General features: G+C 47.0%; 1 protein-coding gene and 3 non-coding genes across 5 annotated transcripts; all 4 read left to right on the top strand.

The window, feature by feature from the left end:
* The first annotated feature begins 549 nt into the window (after window positions 1-549).
* On the top strand, window positions 550-22,306 carry LOC6587747 (protein Skeletor, isoforms B/C). Of its 2 annotated transcripts, XM_026984472.1 has the most exons (14): window positions 550-1,340; window positions 11,342-11,418; window positions 11,484-11,635; window positions 17,706-17,817; window positions 19,314-19,447; window positions 19,516-19,600; window positions 19,659-19,859; window positions 20,001-20,021; window positions 20,106-20,430; window positions 20,492-20,706; window positions 20,763-21,034; window positions 21,097-21,227; window positions 21,289-21,452; window positions 21,519-22,306. In XM_026984472.1, the coding sequence occupies exons 1-14, from the start codon at window positions 1,109-1,111 to the stop codon at window positions 21,675-21,677; spliced, it is 2,280 nt and encodes a 759-aa protein (XP_026840273.1). In that variant the 5' UTR covers window positions 550-1,108; the 3' UTR covers window positions 21,678-22,306. The 2 variants fall into 2 exon arrangements, with proteins under 2 accessions (XP_026840273.1, XP_026840274.1); XM_026984473.1 differs by lacking the exon at window positions 20,001-20,021 and having other exon boundaries at window positions 557-1,340.
* On the top strand, window positions 5,115-5,280 carry LOC6587779. The gene has a single exon (XR_047829.2). It is a non-coding gene; the product is annotated as a U1 spliceosomal RNA (small nuclear RNA).
* LOC6587746 lies at window positions 6,864-7,029 on the top strand. The gene has a single exon (XR_047828.2). It is a non-coding gene; the product is annotated as a U1 spliceosomal RNA (small nuclear RNA).
* Window positions 9,101-9,266, top strand: LOC6587760. The gene has a single exon (XR_047827.2). It is a non-coding gene; the product is annotated as a U1 spliceosomal RNA (small nuclear RNA).
* Window positions 22,307-23,574: the final 1,268 nt, after the last annotated feature.

Genomic DNA, 23,574 nt, shown 5'->3' with positions numbered 1-23,574 from the left:
ACCGACATTTTGAGCGCTGCATAAAAATACCAGCGGCGCACAATACATAAAATACCGACCACGAAAGATACCACGACGCGCGCCTTCCTATTGGAATTCTGAATTCAGTCTGACTCGACTTTCGTGATTTTTACCTTGCCCTGACGCGCGTGAATGCTTTTTCCGTTTCATTTTCCTCCACAAACATTTGGCGCTGAAAAATCCATCGCACCAAACCGAATTTTCAACAATAAACCCACTCCGCCCCCAAACCGGATACGAAATAAACCAACTTTTTTAATAATAATATTTACTTCCATTTACAATCCGTGTGAAAAGCAACAAATAAAAGTGCGCGAGCCGAAAAACCGAATTAATTGAAATGGGCCTAGCCCAAATAAAAACTTTTCGTTTGTTTTTTAAATAGTTTATTTAACAACACCCAAACAAAAAAAAACGTTTACTCAAAGTAAATTGTGTGTATAAGTCCAACTACAATAATTATAAATGTGAATTGTGCAATAATCTCGCTTAAATTTCTATAAGAAATTTCTAAGTGAGAGCAACTATAAAAATATGTATTAAAATTCAGAATTAATAAATGTTATGCAACTTAGAGTTATAAAGTAATGTAAAAAAAAGTAACGAAATCGCAGTGGAACGTAAATACATATATACAATGTATACACGCATACACACTCAGCCAGGACACACCAATGCCATGGCATCCTATGTACATAGCGGAGCCTGAGACCGACAGACCCCTCGAAAGAATAAGAGAACATTTTGCCGCCAAGTTTTTAGCGACATTTAGCGACAGCACACCACAAGAAGAAAAACCCACCAACCGAAGAGAAAAGAACCGAAACGAAACGGAATCAGAGCCAGAACCAGAACCAGAGCACAGGACAGCATTCCAATCTGATTTTAAATGCGAACCAACCATCAGCCACCTACCTGAAAGTCGCGGGCATCATTAGCGCCCCCATCCGTAGCACCTATCCCATCCCGCACAGGCACAGGCACACGGACACGGACACGCACACGCACACGCACGCAAGCGCAGGTCTTGGAGCTAACAAAACTATTTTCGCTTTGATTTGGCTTTTGTTTTATTTGCGCATCGAAAATGTGGAGGAGGAGAGCGACCAAGCTGTTCGTGGAAACGACAACACCATCAGCATCACCATCAGCATCAGCATGGAGGAATACGCGCCGTCAGGGACAAACAGGAGAACCGACAACAGCAACAATGAGGCGAACAAGGACATCAACTGCACAAGGATTAACCATCACATGGTCCCAGTTTGCCGTTGTTGTTGCTGTTGCAATGATGCTCAACTGCCTCGTCGTCTGTCAAGGTGAGTCTGTGGTCGACGGTGTCAATGTGTGTGTGTATGTATGTGTCCCATACATAGCCGATGTCCTTGTGCGTGGGGGACACTTTTACTTTTCCTTGACTTGCCAGACAAGAATGCTTGACCATTATGAATACCAATATTATCTTGTGGTTTGTTTTTCATCTCTTGCCAGACACCTCAGCTCAATAAATAGCCCCACCTCCAGCCCCAGCCCCAACCTCAGCCCAAGCCAGCGAGTCGGTCAGAGCATGACTGCATTTGGCCTTAAGCAATTATCGGTACCAAAAAAAAACCCCCTCAATTTCAAGCCCCAGACCCTCTCCGGAGATTGAGGCTTGGACAAGTGCGAACTCAATAAAACTGTTGGAAGTATCGCGAATGATGATGCCTTTTGGCTATGGTGTACTTATAATGATTTCATTTACAAACCAAAACAATACAAATTTGATGTGTCATTTTTATGGCGCAACCCAACTCAAATAAAGCTCCATAGACATTAAAACCTCAATGAGTATCTACAAAAACTATTAGCACCTCTCTCGAAACTTTGTAATTTAATTACAGAATAGAATGTAAAATACTATCCACTCGTGGAGAAGATCTTAATGATTATACACCCAACAAAGATGAGCATTTAAAGTGAAGTTTCTCCAACAGGAAGCTCTCTCTCTAGACATCTCTATCTGTCATATTTGCCTTTCCCACACTCGGATCACAGCTCGACTCTAACGATCCTAACGATCTTTAAACACTTCCAAGTCTGATTCGTGAATGGGAATCGTTCATCATCTGTTCCAACCACTTCCAGTTGGTCTTAAGATTTCGTGCCTTTCGATATGTATAAATTATGCAAATTGGGGAACTCTAAATCTAAGCATTCCCATTCTTTGGCTATGACTGCCTAATTGCCATAATTAGGCAGGCCAGCCAGAGCCGGGCCCAGTGACGCAACGTTGAGGTTCATTGAACCAAAAGCCAGCTCCGAGCTGGTCACGCAATTGGTCAGCGGTCAGATACATAATAGAGATGTGAATTGCCACAATGGAGACCTGCTGGGAGTGAGGGAAGGTGTTGGCCAAGCCACAACTGGAGCGTAAAAAGAAAAGAATTGCCTGGGAAGCGCTTTTGATGACCAACAAAGAAGGGAAATTCGCTGGGCTTTTACCACTCCTCAAGATGGTTCGGTTCGCAGTGCTGTGCACGTCTTTATCTAACTGAATAATGGGGTAACACTTAATAGGCCGCCCCACTCTCATTCGATTCATTTTGTTTGGTCAGAGTACTACGGGGGTGCTTGACATTTGCTTATAAATTCTGGAAACTGGAAACTGCCAACCAGCCTGCTACCAGAAAATTCTTATTTATTGCCAAAAATTACTCTGCGCATTATGCAGAACATCGCGATAAGACATTAGAGAGGCCAATGAACCGCAAACGAACTAAATCATTCATATCTCGCCCGCCAAATGCGGCCAAAAAAAAGGCACCTAGAGCTGGAGGGAATGGTGTAACTCGGAAACCGGTTACCAGTCCGGAGTCCGGACAGTCGGCCTTTGTGTACTTCGCCTGTACAGTGTGTTCCCACACAGTCGTCTTGGCCCAAAAGTAACACATCAAGAGACGCCCGCCGACGACTGCTAGTGGAGCAAACAGAAGTGAGTCGGCAGCAATCTTGTCTCCGTCTCCGTCTCCATCGCCATCGTCGACCCGACACTTACGTAACACTCACTTACTATGCGGCCCCAGCTTTAGCCTCAAAATGGGTATGAAATGCACTGCAGCCCAGTGGAACGGGCAACCACTTGGCTCCGATGCCACAGACACAGCCACAGCCACAGCCGGGCAAAAATGAAAGTGTGTCGGGCCTAAAAAGAGTGCGTGCCTTGACTTCTTACGCATGCGATTCCAGTTCTCGATGGTGTCGAAACCAGTTTACCAACTAATTGATGTTATTGGGTCTGTCTGGGCTGCAGCTGGCCTGCAAGGCTTAGTGGCTTGGGGAAGACAATGACAGTAGTAGTATCTGTCTGGGTAACAGGCATTATTCAGCATATTTTCTAGATGCCTTCAAAAAGTGATCAAAGGGTACACAAGTGTAATACCTGACATTTTTTTAAGCCGGGGCTGAGCTCTCTACGGCATTTGTAGACCAAAAATAGCATCCCACGCGGAAAGATTCGAGTTAGTGGATGCGAGGCCACTAGAAGTACCAGCCAATTAAGCGCCGCTTGCGAGCCCTGTTATCCAACCGTTTCCCCAACAGTTGGAGCACGGTTCCAGTTCATTGAAATTCAATTGTCTGCGGCGGTGGGCGGTGATCGGTGGGCGGTGGGCCAAGAGCCATTAAGGCAAAAAATGTCAAAACTGATTTGGTTGTGAAATGCAGCTTACATCATTTCCTGTCCACTCTTTGCTGTCATTGCGTATTGAACATGAGATGTTGTTGTGCCAATGGAAATGGAGTTCGGGGGAGAGTGCAGTTTTTAACAAGCTTATCGCATGTTTGCAGTCAACAGAAAACAAACTTTTTTTCCTGCTCCGTGTTCTGGCGTATCCATGGCTATGTAATCTTGGTCACACCAGCAACCAGCAAACAGCCAGCCAGTCACCGATTCCCCCCCGCCCCCGGCCACATCCACAAGGCTATCCATGGCCAAATCTCTGGCTCTCAGTTGGGGGCTCTCGGGTTTCACGTGTGTGTGTGTGTGTGTGGGTGTGGAGTATTTCTAATGCCTTGCAGATTGTCGAGCAATTTGCAGCGATTAAATTAGCTCAAGCGTGCCGCGCAGGAAGATTTCCCATTGCCATTCCCTCCTCCCCCACCACCCACACACCAAATGATGATTCTCTCCCAGCCCCTGTTGCTGTTCCCCCTCCCCCTGCTGCTGCCGCTGCTGCTAAAGTATTAAATGTATACAAAATACTCCAAGAGCTGGAGTTTGAGTCCGGAGTCCAGAGTTGGAGGCTGTGGTTGCATATGAACCACCACCAAGCAAAGTCTGAGAGAGAGAGAGAGAGAGAGAGAGAATGAGATACACAGCAGGGGAGTGAAAGAGAGACCGCACAATGTCTGTGTGGGTTTATGTTGGGTGCAAATGTGCCACGCCTCCAGTCCACCTCTCCCCCATCCTTCGCGGCCAAATAATTCTCTCTGATGTTGGCGCGCAAAATGTTCTAATCTCTACGCTGGATTTACACACTGCTTCCCGGTCCACCCACTCTGATGCACTCGCGACTAAGCCGCCCCCGCCCCCAACCCCAACCCCAACCCCTTCTTCGTCGTTCCTTCGCTCCCTGCCCCCCGAATCAACCACATTGAAACTTTGTGTACATATTTGAGTTTCATTTCGTTTGTGGCTAGGTTTCGGCTAACATGAAGTCATAAAATTGAAATAAATATAAATGCGAGTTGTGCCGATGATTTCCAGCTGAGCGGCCACGCCTACGCCCCGTCCAAGACCGGGGGGGGGGGGTGGCGGCGACGACAGCACAGCGTGTCGCTTACAAATCTCCCAAGAGTGCCGGGCTTACCGTCGAGCAGATAATGCTCCGGAGGATTTGAATGTCCTTCCTTCGTGTTTCGTGCTGTAACAAAACAGAAGGGGATGCGATGCTCTCCGGCCAAAGGTTCACGTATTCCATTCGGTTGTGGAACCTTACGCGTACCATATTTGTGTTGCATACTTTAGGTGCAGACAGATTTCCGGGCACTACAATTCCCAACCGGTTCTAGCCACAGGGGCAAGGAAACCCTGCTGTCGAGCGGAGAAAAGCATACTTACCTGGCGTAGAGGTTAACCGTGATCACCAAGGCGTGTTCCTCCGGAGTGAGGCTTGGCCATTGCACTGCGGCTGAGTTGACCTCTGCGATTATTCCTAATGTGAATAACTCGTGCGTGTAATTTTTGGTAGCCGGGAATGGCGTTCGCGCCGTCCCGACATAAATAATAAATATCGAACCATTGGCAATAGAGTAGAGTACTATCAAAATTGATTTAGTCTATCCGTCCTCCAGAATTCTGAAGATCTGTTTTAAAGTTTCTCTTGCTGTGGATTAATCCAGCCGATCTAGGAGGACAGCAACGAGAAAAGAAAGTAAAAATATAAGGGATATTGATCCGCGTAACGATTTCAGCAGGATCTTTTTTTGCGCAAAAGAAGAATCGGTGGCACACACTTCCATATAAGGAGCTCCCGTACGAGTATCACCGACACCTCGGTGACTCGGTGACGACTCTTGCCATGGCATCACAGCTAACTGACCGAAATCGGGATAAGTGTCTTAGCCTAACGTAATCTACACGTACCTAAATATACTAAATATATATTTATATATATTTAAAAGTTACTTTAAGTAAGCCGTTGATATTTTGAAATTGTTCAAGGCCTAAATTCACATTTTACTGGAAATAAGGCGCCTAGTTCTGTAAGAAAGTCTGTCAGTACAAGGTGTACGAGAGCTCTTCATCTCTTAAAATCGCTTAATTAAGGGAGTTTAAAACCAATTTGCGGCTCAACCTTCGTTATTAGTGCTGGACCCACATTTAAGGATACCCCGCAGAATAGCTCCTTTAATAGTGACTTAAATATGTAAATATTACATCTTTAATGAGGTCATAGTATATAGACGAGACAATTAGGGGTCGAACACTAAAGAAAACTTTTAGTATTTTTGGTAGTCATCTGACCAATGGTGAATACGTATAACAATTCTATGAAGTACACTACTTTACTAAGTACAACTAAATATTTAGCAGCGTTATATCTACTATGTGGATTACCTTCTTTCTGTCTTCCTGTTCTAGAATCGCTGATAATGCTAATGTCTTATTTTGAATCTGTAGTACTACGAACGAAATTTTTGGATGGGATATGTTTCCAACATCTTATTATAATCGGTACTCGAAGTGTATAGGAATATATTATAAATGTGGAGAAAGAGCAAAGCGTTTCCGATGCCATAAAGTATATGAGCTCTCCGATCCAGCCCGGTACTTTGCCATCTGCATTTCGTTCTTCATTCTGAGCTACAAGTAAATGCTACATGCCGCGTCTCGTAACGGAAAACCCAAGAGGAACCCAACAACAGCTCGTGGTATAAGAAGGTTTAAACCCGCGCGTGAGCCACGTAGTAGGGCTAAGATTAAGATTTCCAATATTCTCTAAGACCTCCGATCGAGGAACGATAAGTCTCGTTTCGGTAATATAGATTCGTCGATGCTATTTTATTTGGCCCAGCCGGAATTTATTTATCTATTCTCGATCAGCATCAATAGCCAATTCGATATAGCCATCTTTGCGATCATTCAATAAAACATTCAGTGTAATGTAGAGCCGCGGCCTTTGACGCTAATATTCTATAGTCTCTACTCCCAGTCTACGCAAACTATTCTGGTCATACGAACTCTTGCTCCTTTTTCTCAATGCCGATGGTGGAGTGTTTTTTCTCCATTCAAGGCTTGTAATTCCCAACTGCTTCAGGTCAGGACTTTAAGGACACCCCAGACCATGGCAGAGAAAAGCATACTTACCTGGCGTAGAGGTTAACCGTGATCACCAAGGCGTGTTCCTCCGGAGTGAGACTTGGCCATTGCACTTCGGCTGAGTTGACCTCTGCGATTATTCCTAATGTGAATAACTCGTGCGTGTAATTTTTGGTAGCCGGGAATGGCGTTCGCGCCGTCCCGACATAAATAATGCATTTGAAATAAAGAAACATCGTAGATTTTATGGCTCTTATAGTACACGGTTCACTCATGTAGCCAAAAACAGATCTCTATGACTGCTCGGGTGTGAGCAGAGATCTATGTATAGCCCATTAAAAAATACGACAACAGAACACTTAACCAATGCAGTCCTAAAATAATACTAGTGTTTTGTTAACACTAATAGCCACCCGCAGTAAAAATGTATCCTTTGCGTGGGTCTAACGATAATAATATAATACGAAATGTATCTTATGCCTCACATATAAGGTTCTGATTTTAACAACAACTAAATTTAGTTCGAATTTACAACTCAACTAGCAAATGTCTAGAGAAAACTCTTAAGGTCTAGATAGATTTTATGCTAGTCGTGACTTTATGGTGAATGGTATATCAAAGAGCGCATTGGTATAGAGCTATAAAATCCATATATAGTTTTGATTGTAAACTAGATATTTGCAACGCATAAAAGCAGAATATTCTTAGTTTTTCTGTATGGAAACAAGACTCTCAGTTTTGAAGATTTCTGGTCGAACCCTTGTTTTAAATTCAGTCCGCGACTCTAGTCGTTGCTGCCGGATCCACCAGACGATTTTGTCGATATGATAATGAGGACACACTCGTAGAAACAAGCGATCGATCACAGAACAGCTTTTGACAAAAGATATTTGAATCGAACGTCGAAAATATCTCAAACTCCCGATGGATCTGTAAAAGATATTTTTGATAGCTTGTGATTTGATAAATGACTGTCATCAAAATGGAAACCGAAGGTAATTGGAACAAGTGTCTGTATGCCAAGAGAAGAGGTTTCTAGTTTCATTCTTCATCGATCATTCGGGAGAGGAGACACAATTTGGTCTCCCAGCCCACCCCATTTTCCATTTCCTATTCCTCATTCCATTCATTAGCAGCCCTTGTTCGGTTTGGGTTCGTTTGGTTCCTTGGGTCCTTGGTCCAGCCTCCTTTTTCGCGCTTTCCTATTTATTTATCATCATTTATTAAACGCTTTCACTTCCCTGCCAAGTCTTGGGGCCCAGCCCAGGCCCAGGCCCAGGCCCAGGTCCCACCGTTGCCAAGAAAGGAGTCCTTCGTCCGGGCCGAGCTCCGGAAAAAATTGTCGCTGTCAGATTACGGTGCAATATTGCTTCCAGTTGCCATATCCTGCCGCCTTTCCGACCCACTGCGAAAGAAGTTGCTTGGGGGTAGCCGGAGCACAGGAGAGGACTCCACTCCCCCTTTTTTTTTTTGGCTTTGACACAAGCAACAATTTACTCGGTTTCAGGTTAAAGTCATATCGTTAGCATTAACGCTTTTTGATTTTTATTGAGTCAGCTAAATTTTATTCGATTTGCCATCCCCCCTCACACACACACACGCTCGTTCGTAAAGACAAATACAGATGCAGAAAGAATACTCGTACCAGGAGCATCCCCTGTCAGAAGGGTAGAGGAGAACATTCCTGGGGAGGAATATTTGCCAGCTTTAATGAGGTTGGGCGGCCAACCAATGAACCCGCCGGCAAGGGGCGACCTGCTTTCCGTTCCGCTCCTTTCCGCTCCTTTGCCCCAGCTCTCGGGGAGAGTCTATCTCGGAAGTAAATGAAAATTTGATTTGGAATTTCGTGTGTCCTGGTCGTGCGTGCGTAGCAGAGCCGAACCTCCCCCAACGAGGATACGAATGATGATGATGTTAAGGCTGACGAGGATGCTGAGCTGATGACGACGTCAAAGTCGAAGATGGGCATGTGATAAAATAAATTACGGCCAGATTAGTGCGAATTTAATTATCATTTGTTCCTTTGATGTCGCCGCGCAGAGTAAATAAACGAAATAAATATGAAGATTATACGAACAGCCTCGTCCTCGTCCTCGTCCTCGTCCTTGTTCGACGGCAGTTATAACATCATTACCGAGCAATCCCTATACCTAGCCCTCGATCCAGTTAATTGCGGAAGGTATGCGAGGCTACCTGGATTTTCCAGCCCTCCCATACAATTCCCAACTGGTTCTGGCCAGGACTTTAAGGACACCCCAGACCTTGGCAGAGGAAAGCATACTTACCTGGCGTAGAGGTTAACCGTGATCACCAAGGCGTGTTCCTCCGGAGTGAGGCTTGGCCATTGCACTGCGGCTGAGTTGACCTCTGCGATTATTCCTAATGTGAATAACTCGTGCGTGTAATTTTTGGTAGCCGGGAATGGCGTTCGCGCCGTCCCGACATATGCGAATACATTTCAAGATCATCCTTATTGCCTGCTTCGCAAAGCAAATATTTGATGTAAACTCCGAGAGTCAATCATTTGTCTGTCTGTCCATCCATCACCAGGGCGGCCATCTGTCGGGGACGGATACTGAATCAAATGCCTGCACTGGTTGCCTGTGGTCACCCCGCCACCCCCTCGTCGTGGCCTCCATTCGGTTACGCACTTGTCGTGATAGCCAGGAGTAGAGCAACCCTTTCTGTAGGCAGAATGCAGATTTGGGGTTGGAAGCGGGTGTCATCTCATCCCCTGCTAAGTACCCCTGGCAACCCGTTAATTTATAGGGCTTATGTGTCTGGCCCTTTCTCGGAAGATCTGCCTGCACTTAAATGCGATTAGTAGATTGAAAGCGTTTATTGTTTTCTGTACCCGAATGGCACATCGAATGGTTGTCTGGGTGATGCTCCTTGAGCTCCAGCTCCCTGGACACATGCCGGGGGAAATTCATTTGCGAATGACTGAAAATGTCACGCAATGTGGGTCGTGTTTCCCTCTGCAGAGCGGCTCTCGATGTGTCCGTTTCGTTTGCCAATCAATTTTCCTTTGCTGGCCTGGCAACAAGTCAAAAGGAAAACCCCACTCTCGCCTGGCAACGTCACTGCCTGGCCTGGCGTGGCGCTGCCTCCTTCCTTTTTATCGGCTGTGAAAAATCTTATCACTTTCAATGACGAAATATCTGGTAGAGTCAGTTGTAGGCGAAGACGGCCCAGACAGAACCACTCAGCCAGCCAGAAAGATAGACATGGCCATTGACTATTATTTGCTGGCTTGCCATTCCCCACCACCGCACGCTCTCCACCTTCCAGGGTAGCAGAGCTGAGCAGCTACCAAACATTATTAACAACAACCATCAGCGGTCGTGTGCCATCAGCCTGGGGCCGGCTCACTTCATTGTCGATAGATGGATGGGATGCGATGCGATGGGATGGCATGGCATGGGATGGTTGTATCTTCTGCCTGGACCTGCTGCTCTGGGGAGGGGAGGTTGTGGATGTGGATGTGGATGTGGATGTCAACGTGCTCGTCATCACTTTGTATAAATATCCTCGAGCACGTATATTTCATGGGGGCCACGTGCTCTATATTTGAGCGGCGGTCCAAAGACTTTGGAGATTAATGCACGCATTAGTTGATTTAATTCATATTACGGGTACGGTTTCTGTTGTCCTGGCTACCGTCAGCAATTGAGACATTCTGGGAAATACCCTGGCAACGGATCCACCCTCGGATTGAGCTGACGGCATCAGGATTTAATATCGAATCATTTGCTGGAACATGCACAAACTGAGATTGTAGCGAAAGGATTTGCCAGAGCCAGAGGATAGGTAGCAGATGCCTGCCCCGTGCCCCGTGCCCCATGCCCCTGACACCTATCGGGGCACCTCCTCCATTGACTGCTGGCTTCTGTTTAAGCATTTGGCATACATTTGCATTGTTTAGCCCCGAGCAGAGTTCGCTGCTCTGCAGAGTCAGGCTTAGCATTGAATTTCAATATATTTCATGGTTTTCAATCAATTTCAAACCGAAATCCCACTGGGGATGGGATGGCACCAATTTCCCCGGGGACTTGTCAAGAGGATTGCAAACAGAGTTGACTGACTGACGACTGACTACCACCAGAGCCAGAGAGCCAGAGAGCCAGCTCGTCATCATCATCAGAAGCAGGAGCAGAAGCAGAAGCAGAAGCGGCATGAACATCGACAGTTCCACCGGAGGTGGGTGAAACTTTTTGTATGGCAAAGCTCTCTGCTCTGTTCTGCTATCCTTTGCTCTGCTCTGGCCAAGGATTAATTTGTACACAGCATCCATCCAGCGACTGCTGCTGCTGCTGCTGCTGCTGCCGCTTCTCCCTTTGTTCGTGTCCAGCAAAAATGTCTTGAGTCTTGCGGATTATGAATCCGTAGAATCAAAGGCAGCGACTGAAACTGCACTGCACTGAAATACGACTCTCGCTCTGCTCTGAAAGCTTGTTTAAATTAAATTTCACTGCAACTAACAAAAACCTTTCCCTCTCTCTTGTCTCCCATCGACAGCTGCCAGACGAGCACCGCCGGAGCCCTACTACGGCCGCTACATCGGGGACTTTACCAACTTTGCGCATGGCATCAAGGTGGGTACAGCCACGACTACACCCGATTACACGATGAGGATGATATTATGATGCTTTTCCTATAGGGTCACATCTATGCCGTGGACGAGTCAACGATGTTCGTCAAGTCGTTCGCCTACGACGGCACCGGACCGGACGCCTTCTTCTGGGTGGGCAAGACGCCGCGCCCCAGCCCCGATGGCTACATCATACCCTATCCGGAGGAGTACACGGGCGTGTGAGTACAGCCACATTTCGGCTTTCTATCGATGGTCAGGACCGTGCCAGACCGTGCTATGGATGCTGCTGCTATGTGGATGCTGATGTCCTGGCTACTCAAGCGCAGCAGACCATTTCCTACTCCGAGTGTCTGGGTGTGCGTGTGTGTGTGCCACGTATCCTTGCTGACTTTACGTTACGCACGGCTGACAATGAAACCACTTTCAAAAATTAAAAAACATTTTTCATCTCGCCTGCCAGTTGTGCCCGTATCCGTACCCGTTGCTCCTTCTCCGAGATCCATTGTCGCTGCTGCTGTTGTTGGCGTCGCTTCGTTGCCTCCTAATGTGAAAAACTCATTTATTTCTTTACGTTAGATTTGCGGTCATATGTGGAGGCAGCGCACTCCCAGCCACAGTTACAGCCACAGCCGCAACAGCAAACAATAAAAGCCGCAAGACAGCGGCAAAAAGTGGGGGAAAGATAGCTAAGCTGGCAGGCTCGTGCTCCTCTCTTGCCACTATTTGCTTTGAGTCGCCACAAGGTTAAGTCGCTCAACTATTTACCTTGCCTCCGCCTTCGCCTTCGCCTTCGCCTTCGCCTCCGCCGCCTGCCTTCTGCCACTTGAGCACACTAAGCCGCTCTTGGCCTCCGCCTCAGTCTTATCCTCAGCCCTCGGTCTCGGGCTGATCCTGGCGCATCCACGCACACAATTTGACGTCATTTGCCAGCTGCTTAGCCATTGAGCATTGCATATTTCATTATCACGAACAATGCAGCCCCAAACTAAGCCAGCCCCAGCGCCACATTCACTCCCAAGCCCAAGCCCAAGCCCAAGGCAAAAGTAGAGTGGCCTGCCCCACTCGTCATTGACATTTTCTCAGGTGCGCCCACAGAAAAGAGGCCTCAGGTGAATGATGATTTGCCTGGCCAAAAGTAAAGGCCTTTGGAAGCCCCCTAAACTAATGGTTAACCCATGTGGATTGCTTTGCTCAAATCTTAAATGCCAATCGAACTGAAAGCAAATTGTTTTCTGATCCTTGGCTTTGGTTTTCCTAGAAAACTTTCCCCAAAGGCTGTGAGCTCTTAATCGTTATAAAATATGCCATACCTTGACGTGTTTTTTCCATAGAAATATTCCGCTTAAAAAAACAGTACATATCGTGCCGTGAATATTCCCCACTGCGCAGGCTCTTTGCCACCAAAAAAATATTTCTATGTGTATATCTAAGAGTGTTTACGCGTTGGATTTTCCCCCATTCCGCCATTTCGCAAAAAAGCTGCTCAGCGCGGTTTCCCGCTCGAGGAAGAATGAATCCTTTGCTTTTGATGATGTTTGATGATGTGTATATGGCAGGCTAACACCAAAGCAAAGCAAACCAAACCGAATTCAGACCCAGATACAGGCTCTGGGGCACGCGTATCGCAGGACGGGCGCCGAAACATTCATATTGTAATCGACTTTAATGCGTTTCATTGTTGATGCCACGTGCCGGGCTTTATTAGTTCAATGTACAACGATGGCATCGCCTCCGTTTCCATTTCCATCTTCTCTCCCCGCACATCACAAAGAGCAACATTCTGTGTGTGTGTCTGGGGCTGGGGCTGGGGGGCTGGCCTGAAAGTAGAAGCCCGGAACGCCGCAGCGATTGCACGCTTTTACGCTTTCAGACACATTACCCATGCCATGACATGCCTCCCCTCTTCGCACTGCCATGCCCCAGTGCGAGGAGTACATTACCGGCTGCACCTTCTGACATTGGCTGGCAGGAGCGGGGGGGCATGATGATGATTGCTGTATTATGTGGCGCTGTATTTCCAACAAATTGTGCCCGTTTATTATGTCTAATGATTCTGATAGACGCGTTCGCGATCACTCTTTGGGGGATGCCGCCCAGCGATAATTGATAGATGCAACTGATTGGCAGCCCGTCCCCGAAGCCACGGCACCCCTTTGCCACCTGCCGACGGCGGGAGGAGGGAATGGCAAGTGACAGGCGCCTCAGTTGGCTTCTTGCTAAGCTTCTCGGGCATGCCAATCAACTTTAATTATCCCAACTGTTTTTGGCGGGCTTGCTCGTGCTCCGTTGAAGGGCTGCCAATCCGGGTCCTGCTGCAGCTCCTTTGTTGCTCACTTCTTTTTGTGTTCACGCTCGCTTTGCCGCCTGGGGGGAGGGTGGGGGCAAGTGGCAAGTGGCAAGTGGGGAATGTGTCACAATGGATGCATCGAGCATAAGTAATTAAATTAGAATTTTTTGAGAGAAGCATAAAAGCGACGCCGTGCTGATTAACGCCCGTTGGCATGACAATGGGGGAGGATGACGCAGCCGCTGCCGCTGCCGCCGCCACTCGCCCAACCACCCCGGCCCCGTGGCTGTTGTTCATTTGCATCTCCGTTGCACGGGGCACCCCTTTGCCCCACATCCCTCCACCTTCGTGCTTGCCTTTTCGCTTAATGCTGATTTATGCAGATTTCATTAAAATTTTCTGCATGCAAAGTAGCAAAATGAAGTTTTAGTTTTGTCCCCTCATTGTTCTACCCCTTTCCCCTGCCACCGCCTCCGCCACCACCCCCGCTCACTTCCTACTATCTCTGCATTGTGTTAATCAACACTGACAACGCAGCCGCAACATGAAAAACTGTTTTGGGCTGTCGCCTTGCCTCCGATTCTGCCCAGCGGATGATGTGGCAAATGGCTTTAACTCGATTAAGCAACGAAAAGTTGGTGGCACCAGCCCATACCTCCATCGGGCAGTCCACAGTCCCGGCCTACGCTCCCCGCCCCCCGCCCACCGCCTGTCAGCCATCAAGTAGTTTCGCCTGTTGCTGTCACTTCGTCCGCGCGCTCGAAAGTAGGCAACGCTTTTCGCACCTCGGAAGCGGAAGGCATATTGGGCTGCAGGAAGAGATGGGGATATATATTCAGGGAACTGAAGCTGGGATATTGTTAGTCTCGAAGTCAGCAAGGAAGGCTACAAAAGGGGTTTATATTTGGACGTTGATATCCCATAACTCCACCATCATGTGGTAGGTTACCCCGAGAAAGGTATGCTGGTATTAGTAATTTAAGAAGAGGAAGGTCTTTACTAGCAGATATCAAGGAAGGAATAATACGATGTACAACAGGGAAAACACAACAATAGGTACTATATATAGTAGCAAGGCCATAGGTTTTAAGGAATTGAATTAGTATTTAAATAACACAGAGCGCGCGTTGGTATCTACTCGGTGGCAAGAAAATACGGAAGAGAAGGCCCATAAGATAGAGTACTTGGTAATAGGCCATTCAGAGAGACGGTGCAAAAGAGCTGCTAATAAAGAGATCACTAAATTCATTTACACATCGAAATTTGTAACCCATAATCCACTGTTTGGACGGCCCACAATATGTAGTTTCTAAAAGATAGGTATATCACCAACCAACCATTTTTCTACGATTAACTAGGGATGGAAGAGCAATCTATTATGGTAAGATGGCAGTCACTAAACGTCTATTATCGACACATATTAGTAAGGAGGATTTTACTTCTGAGAAGTGTTTATAGAGCTTCCCTACCGCTTTCGATCTGCAGCATTCCAAGCCCAATAGTCTGTCATAAAATCCTTCCATCAGCGAGTATTAATTATCGAAAAAACGTACTTTAGAGATAGATACTCCACATGTATATACTCTTTATTTATGCTTTACATATCAGAGTGCTCTTCGCAGCGAAAAAAAGAAGAAAAAAGCATTTCCTAATTGTTGTTTGCCGCTTGGATGATTAATGCCCGCCCCCCAACCAACCAGTGCCCCCCACAGAATTCCACCCACGCTGCACTTTATTACAAATTTAATTGAGTAGTCGTTGCGGGGACTGGGATGGGGGGTCTGGGACTCATCTGCCCGTGGTCTGTCGCCGACACGAGCGACAGTCGAGGGCGTTCGTCACGGAAACATGAAATATTCATAATAATTTTGGAATATTTTCGGTGGTTGTTTCCCACCGGCCTTTGTGTTGATGAGGTCTGCGGTGTGGGGGTTGGGTATGGGGACTGGGATGGAGCTGGGTGACGGGATGATTGGATGGTTGAGTTGTCTGCTGAGTTGGCGCGTTTTATTGTCCGCAAAATGCTGGCAATTGTTGTGCGTTTTGTTTACCAGGCGAATGCAGAGGCGAGCAGAGCAGAGCGAGAGTCGGAAGGATTAGGAGTACGGAATCGAGCAACAAGTTGGAAAAGTTTCCTAGCACGAAAATATTGAAATACCGATTCGGAGGGGGGGGCGGTAGGGCTTAGGGAGTGTGCCACAAACACACACACAAACACACACACACACACAAAGGAATAGGGAATGTTAAGCCCTCGACGTTGGAGGGACAGAATACTGGCAAAGCCGCCTTCCTTCCTTTTTGAATTGTGAATTTCAACTAATTGGGTGAAAGTGCACAGAGGCTTCATTCTCTATTGGCAGGCGTCATGAGAGCAAACAGAATAAAATCGATGGATCGTCTAATGGTACACAGGATGGGTGGATGGGTGGACGGGTGGTTGGGTGGTTGGGTGGTTGGGTGGCTGTGTGTGCGGTCTAAGTGCATCAATAAATGTCGAAATGTTGCACAGACGAAGTCCCGGCTCCATCGACAAAGGGCGGACAAGCAATTCAAATAAAGCAACAAAACATATTTGCCGTACGGAAACAGTAATGGAAGCAGGCATCGAAGGCAAACAGAATTCGAAGAAAACTGCTGCTCCTTCGATACTACAGAGAGAGAGAGAGACACAGAGAGAGACAGATGGGGGATGGTATCTCTGTGTATCTTGCAGATACATTTGATGGTCTGTTGACATAGAAGCATTCAATTTGTTTTGGCTCATTAGAGGACTGCAACTGTTGCTGGAATCTGGAATCTGGACAGGGATACGGACACGGACATGGAGACTCCGAGATCGTGTCGGCCTCTCTGACCCGCTGTCAACGTCATTTCAAGGGTGTTGGCTAAGTGCTTAGCCGTGTCTAATGCGGATTGCGTGGCCTGTCCTGACATTCATTAGACAGCGACCTTTTCGTGACTGACTAACCGACTGACACTTGTCCCAGTTGTTAATCGATCGTCAACCCCTCAGAGCACCCTCGAGAATCTGTTGCGCTGCATGGATGGCTGTGCACTTGCTGATGGATATCCACCCATGACGGTCCCTGGGGATTGGCATACTTAGACTTCAAGTTGATTATTTATACTCCCTCCCCATTGCTTCTCTGCCAGTCTGTGACTCCATGTGAATGTAGCCCACAATCAACTTTTGTTAATGATAATTTCCTCCAAGTATGCCAAGGCATCATCAGACATTCCCACAGATGCATGCCCGCAGATGATAGATGCCCAAAAAAACACGTCGCTAATTGGCCAACGCTTTAAGCACAAAGCAAAAAGTTGTTAGCGGCATCTACTCCCAAGGGGAGGAGGAGCGGGGTACGAGACGTGTGCAATGCCTCGCATCGTTGCATTAGCCATAAATCTTCATCAGAGCGAGCTTCATAAATAATGCGAGTAGTGTTTCGTTCGTGGTTCATAGTTGGTTTGCTATTTTCGAAACTAGAATTTTAATCCAGCAAAATCCTGGTGGCAAGGACTCCTCAACCTCTAGTGTTAGCGAATCTTGAATTTAGTATTTGTGGGATTCTTCATCTGAAAGATTTCGACTTGCTTTTTCCCATGGCTTGTTGGAAATGTAAAATTGAGGAATTTTTGTGGTGTGTCGTGTGTTCGTTGCGGCTCGGGGCTTTTGGTGACCCCGCAGCTGCGGGGCATTCCAAACCCAACCCCTAATTGGCTGCGGATGCTGTCCCTAATGAACTGTTGCATTCCCCGACTGGCTGCGCTTTAATCCCATCCCAAAGGCGTGCCCCATGGCAGGACACTTTGTGGTCGGGCACTTTGGCATGTTTAATTTCCATTTTGTCCCTTCAGTTTCCGAGTAAATTTTCAATAAACTATGCATTCTATGGACGGTATCTGCAAACAGAGAGGCAGAGAAATACTTACTGACTGTGGCCCCTACAATATTTAATCTTTCCTCTTTTTTTATTCTTTTGCTTTTCCACCCACAGAGATCCACCCATTCTGCAGGCCCACAATAAAACGGACATCATACTGCGCTTACCCATGGGCAAAAGGATTAAGGACATTCGCTGGCTGTCGGTGTGGTGCAGACGCTTCACAGTGAGTCCTCCCTCTATCTATTAAATTGGTTTTTTTTTCCTGTAAGACGGCACGCGCCGTCCCCTTAGATTTATGTGTGTATTTAGCCGGGCTGTGGCCCTCTTCTTTTTTTGTAATTACATTTTTGTAATTTAACTGCAGGAGCACAAAGATTTGAGCATTATGCCTTGCCACTCCATCGATTCGGTCTTAATAATCTTCCTAATGGAGAGCCATTCACTTTGCTGATGGGTTTGCTCACACAAGCCGCCACTTGCCTCCACATCTTGCAGCCTTCAATTTGCTGCAGAATTTTAGTCTTTTCTGTCGTTTTTTTTGGCCGGCCATTGTGCAGTTTTTAATATGGGTCAGGCCGAACGGGCAAGTGGAAACTTTGCTTTCATTAGAGTTTTAGATTTTAATTACTCTACTGCATATGCAAATCTATTGGCCAAGAGAGCACCTCCCGCCCCATCCCACCCACTGCAAATGATGTTTGCCTTGGCAACTCCTCCACAGCACGGAGCACGGAGCGGATTTCATTTGCTGTACTTTGCCAAACGGACCAAAAGGATATACAAAACTGCATTCTCCCCCAAAAAAAATTGTGTAAATTGTTAGCAAAACTCTTTGACTCGATGCTGGGGGAAGGGTTGGAGCTCCTTTTGGGGCTGGAGATGGGGCTGCTGCACGGGCGAATAAAAGATGGCGGCCGTAGTAAAATAAATTACAGCAGACATTTTTGATTAACTCAAGTGGTTGCACATAAATACAGACACACTCTCTCCCACACACTAATACACACGGGCTATGTGTGTATACGCTCGTATGGAATACAGGGTGCCCATTTGGTGTCTGTTCCGCTCTCTTTCTCTCTCTGCGGTGTGACTGTGTGCCTGTGTGTGTGTGTGCTACGCTTCCTTCCATTGACTGACAGCCAAAAAACTTCTTGGGGGCTGGCTGCTACACACACACACACCCACCCACACAGAGGCATCCACATTGGGGTTAGTTTGTGTGTGTATGTGTGTGTGTGTGTGTGTGGAGGCGAGTTTTGTTTGTGGAGTTTTGAGCGCGCATGCCCGGTTTTTTATTTTGTTTGTGTGTAGTGGTTCAGGGGGGCCCCCACCCGGCAGTGGGGCTTTGGGCAAGGGCTGAGGGGCTGTGCGGCGAAAAGCCCCACACAGATGCATACATTAACATATATTATGTACAAATGTTTTGGGTATACAACAACAAAATGTTTGTTTGCTTACTTAGCGCCATGTCGAATGTAGATCAAACGTCATGTATATGTAATGTAGACGTAAAGTAGAAACGAAAGGAAAAAAGGCATAAAAAAAAGGATTCTAATGCATCTTTGTGTGTGGCCATGCCACGCCTTGAATGGGAAAGGGAAACCTGCTGGCTGCAAGATAAAAGATTACCAGTATTTTTATTTTAAATAACCCCAAGAACAACGCCAAGAAAACCCAATAAAAACTATTCCTTAAACTTCCTGGCATATTTTTTGATAGGTGGACTTTGGTGAGGTATTCATTCCACCTGGTCTTGATATACCCAAGCCGCGGGTACTGCCCGAATTCAAGCGTTTGGCCCACGGCCTACGGTCCAGCAACATCAGCGTACTAGATGCCAAGACCTTCTACATGTAAGCCGTCACTCACTTTCCTTTCCCTATACTCAGTTTCAATAAACACTCTGCCCTCGCCCCTCCAGACCGAATCTGCACTATGATGGCGCCGGACCCGACGCCTACTTCTGGGTGGGCAACGGCAGCGAACCCAACATCATGGGCATAAAGGTCAGTGACCCAATGAAGCTTTCGAATAGGAGATTTGGCTAATAATTCCTTATTGCAGGTGCCAAACGAGGTGGGATCTTTGGAACCGCTGCGTGGCTACCAGGGCGAGGATATCGAGATTCAGTTGCCGGGCAGCCTGACCGTCTACGACATCGACTGGCTGGCCGTGTGGTGTGTGGAGTACAGGCACAACTTCGGGCACGTCTACATACCCCGGGACATGGACGTGCCGCCAGCCCTGGGCCAGACAAAGATCACGGTAAGTGAGGGATCGAGTGAAAGTTCACGTACCTACTCGCATAGATAGTTGTGGAACACAGCCCCGATCCATCTGCTAGCATTTGCTCATTTGCACACAACTCATAATGTATATCTCTTTGACTTATGCTCGCCGCATTAGCCTCCATGGTGGTATTCACCCGTGAGTACTAGACTTAGCCTCATGCATGCCTGCCCCACAGCCCACAGCCGCCCCTCTAACACTCTCCCCCTGTGCCCATTGCAGACCACCACCACCCCCAGGCCAGTGTACAGCAACTGCCGGGAGATCCTGCCCAACAAGCTGCAGGTCAAGTGGGAGCTGCAGGGTGAGTATCTGCAGATAGAGCTCTTCGGCCGCATCACGGAGGATCAGTACATGGCCTTTGGTCTCTCGGGGGCCAACGGGCGTGCCCAGATGTCCCAGTCCGATGTGGTGGTGGCCTTCTACGACACCAATGCCCGTGTGTTCCGGGCCGAGGATTACTTTATCTCCGATCTGTCCCAGTGCGATGGTCAGCGAGGCGCCTGTCCCGATGAACGGATTGGGGCCCGCAACGATGTGCATGTGTGTAAGTGACCGGAAGTCCTGGATCAGCTGGTCAAGTCTGCTACTAATCCGCACCTTTCTAGTGAGCGGGGATCGCAAGAACGGGGTGACTAGCATCCGATACAAGCGTCTGCTGCAGACGAACGAGGTCATCTACGATTCGGCCATTCCCATCGACCGCGAGGTGTCCGTTATCGCTGCCATTGGACCGCTCAATGCCCGCAAGGAGGCTAATGCCCACTCGCACACCGCCAGCGACCACAACCAGGAGGACATTCGCATCAACTTCTCGGCTCGGGTAAGTCCTAAATGCTCCCCAAAGAGTAATGGACCTCAGTTTCGGGCCTTTTCCAGAACGATCATGCCTGCAAGAGTTCGCTGTACGAGGTGAAGGACGAGAGCGGACCCAGGCCATGGCCCACGCGAAAGATCGAAGGTGTCAGGAAGTTCCGTGCCAGCATTGGTCCGACGGGTGGCAAGCGAGGCTATACGGCCATCACGGGTGTGCCCTCGTGGGGCATTGCCTGGTATGTGAACGATCTGCTGATACCTGAGATCACTGTGGAGCGTGGCCTGAACTACGAGTTCATCATCGAGGGCGGCAGCGATCCCGCCCAGCCAGCTAGGTGAGTACCCCCTTGCTCCACAACGATTTGTCTCCACTAAGCGGCATTTTCCTGTCCCACAGATATCATCCATTCTACATCACAGACTCGCCGGAGGGCGGCCTGGGCCAAAAGATGGGTCTGGAGGCCAGGAAACAAAAGGCATACGCCGGTGTGGAGTACGACGAGGATGGCAATGCCATACCAACGAGCGGTGGGTGAAGCAACTCTCCCATAATCCTACATGCCTAAATGGTATCCTCTTCCTCTTCCAGCTGGGCGCTATTGCGAGTGGGAGCATCAGACCATTGATCGATCAGCTGAGATCGAGACCTTTGAGGAGTACGTCAAAACGCTGGTCTTCAAGTGCGAGGATGGAGAGCCGGGCTATCTCAACTGGACAGTTCCCATGAATGCCCCAGATCAGCTGTACTATCAGGTTAGTCCCACCAAACCGCCTGGATAAGATTTCACAATACATAAGCCCGTCCTTCTCCTCTTGCAGTGCTTCACCCACAATAATCTGGGCTGGAAGATCAACGTGGTGGACATGGGTGCATCGGGTGGCTCGGATGGCAGCAGGGGCCTCATGGTCTACGTAATTTCAACAGTCTTTAGTCTGGTTGCGACACGCCTTCTTCTCACGGGCCATGTACTTGCCTGATAGTGCTCTGGCCGTGGCCAGTCAATTGGTATAAATTAGAGTTCAACTTCAAAACGATCGACAGATAAGGTCCCGGGGCCTTTTGAGCACATATCCTGGATCACTTTACATATCCCCACCCTGCCTGCCCCGCTGAGTTTTTCCTTCTAACGTATTGCTCTTGACGAATTTATGATTTTACAACCAAGCCCAGGGCCTTGTCTGTCGGGGATCTTGGGCCATTAGGCGACGTTCACAACCAGGCTAATATCATCTGAAAAACATATCTTGATAATAATTCGTAAGATGTAAAACTGTTGAAATTACAGTGGCGCCGAAAAAAATAGCACCAGTAGGCACGACCGTCTTTATTCGTTCAAAACAAGACCACTGTCCAACATTTGCTGGACTTTACTGCAATATAATGTAGCTTTATAAGTCTCCTCTCTGAGAGAAGTGTTCTTACTCTCTCAATTCTAACGGTTCATATAACATTAGGCAATTTTGCGAAAGAAGAGCGAAATAGAGCACCAACAAAAATAGCACCAGTAACTGTTTTATGTAAAAGCTTCTACTTTTCTGAGCTTCTTGATATTTTAAGTTATTGACTGAATTAAAAATCGGTGGCTTTAGGTGATTGTGACAAGAAAGTTACAAAATTTAAGTAGTTATGGGTCTTGGAAAGCACTAAAGTGAAGAAAAAAGCCAAAGGATCAAAACATTCATTTCAGAAGGCAGGACCTATGCTAAGGTGGGTCAAATGGTCGATTGTTCAAAAGAAATGATTAGCAATGCTTTGAAATATGTTTCCAACAAGAAACACGTGGAAGAAAGGCCGCGATATTCCCATTTCTGGTAAAACTACTGGTTCGTGAGAGCAAGGAGGACCCATTTAAGTCGGCCACAGAGCTAAAGCAAGGATCTTAAAAAATCGTCAAGTACCAGGAAAGTTAGATCTTGTTTACAAGAACGTAAAATGGGTACTCGTAGTACGAGGAAAATTTTACTTTTCACGGAAAGGCATGGGGCAAAAAAAGTTTGGTGTGCAAAATAGCACTAAAGTTGGGCCAAAGAAAATGGAGAAACATCCTGTGGTCCGACTAAAGCTAAAATTTATTTTTTGGTGCAAAAGGGTCTTGTTCTTGTGTGAAACGATTACCGAATGCAGAGTATAACCCCCAGACTCACATGGAAATTCATTAGACATAGAAAAGCAAGCAAAATCGTATGGGCATGATTTTCGTACTAAGTAGGTGATCCAATACATGGCACAACCCCATTATGGATCAACATGTCTATGTCAATACCAAAGAAACAGTGATTCTGCTTTATGCAGAATACGAAATAGACTTGTTTTGTGTCTTCCAGCAGGAAAATTACCCAAAACGATCCAGAAAGAGAGCTCGAAAGTGGTTCGAGCACAATTCACTTATTGCAATAGATTGGCCTGTTCAGTCTCCAGACTTGAACCGCATTGCTAATATTTTGGGTCAAGTTAAAAAATATGTTTCTAATGCGGAATCAAAAAACAATAAATATGTTTGGGGCATCCTGCATGGTTCGTGGATCAATATCCCAAGGGAAAGATGCGAAAATTAGGTGAGCTTTAATACCAATATGTTGAGCTGTTGTTGTTGCTGACAAAGGCTTTGCAACAAAATGCCAACCTTTAAATACAACTAAACTAACATATTTTACAAAAAAATTTGGAAAGTTTCTTTGCATTTTAATGTTTTGAGATTTCTTTGTAAATTGGTGCTATTTTTGTTGGTGCCCAAATTTCTGATAAAATCCTTTTCTTTTCAAATATTTTCATTTGGAGTTTGCGAATTATGCCGGTGCTCTGGGATACGATAAATTATACCTTAAAGTTTATATATTAGTCTTAACAACGTTCATTAGAACCATTGCTTAAGCA

Source organism: Drosophila persimilis, unplaced genomic scaffold (assembly GCF_003286085.1).
Source record: "Drosophila persimilis strain 14011-0111.01,24,50 unplaced genomic scaffold, DperRS2 tig00000000-arrow-pilon, whole genome shotgun sequence".
NCBI lineage: Eukaryota > Metazoa > Arthropoda > Insecta > Diptera > Drosophilidae > Drosophila > Drosophila persimilis.
This window is presented reverse-complemented; position numbering and strand designations above follow the sequence as displayed.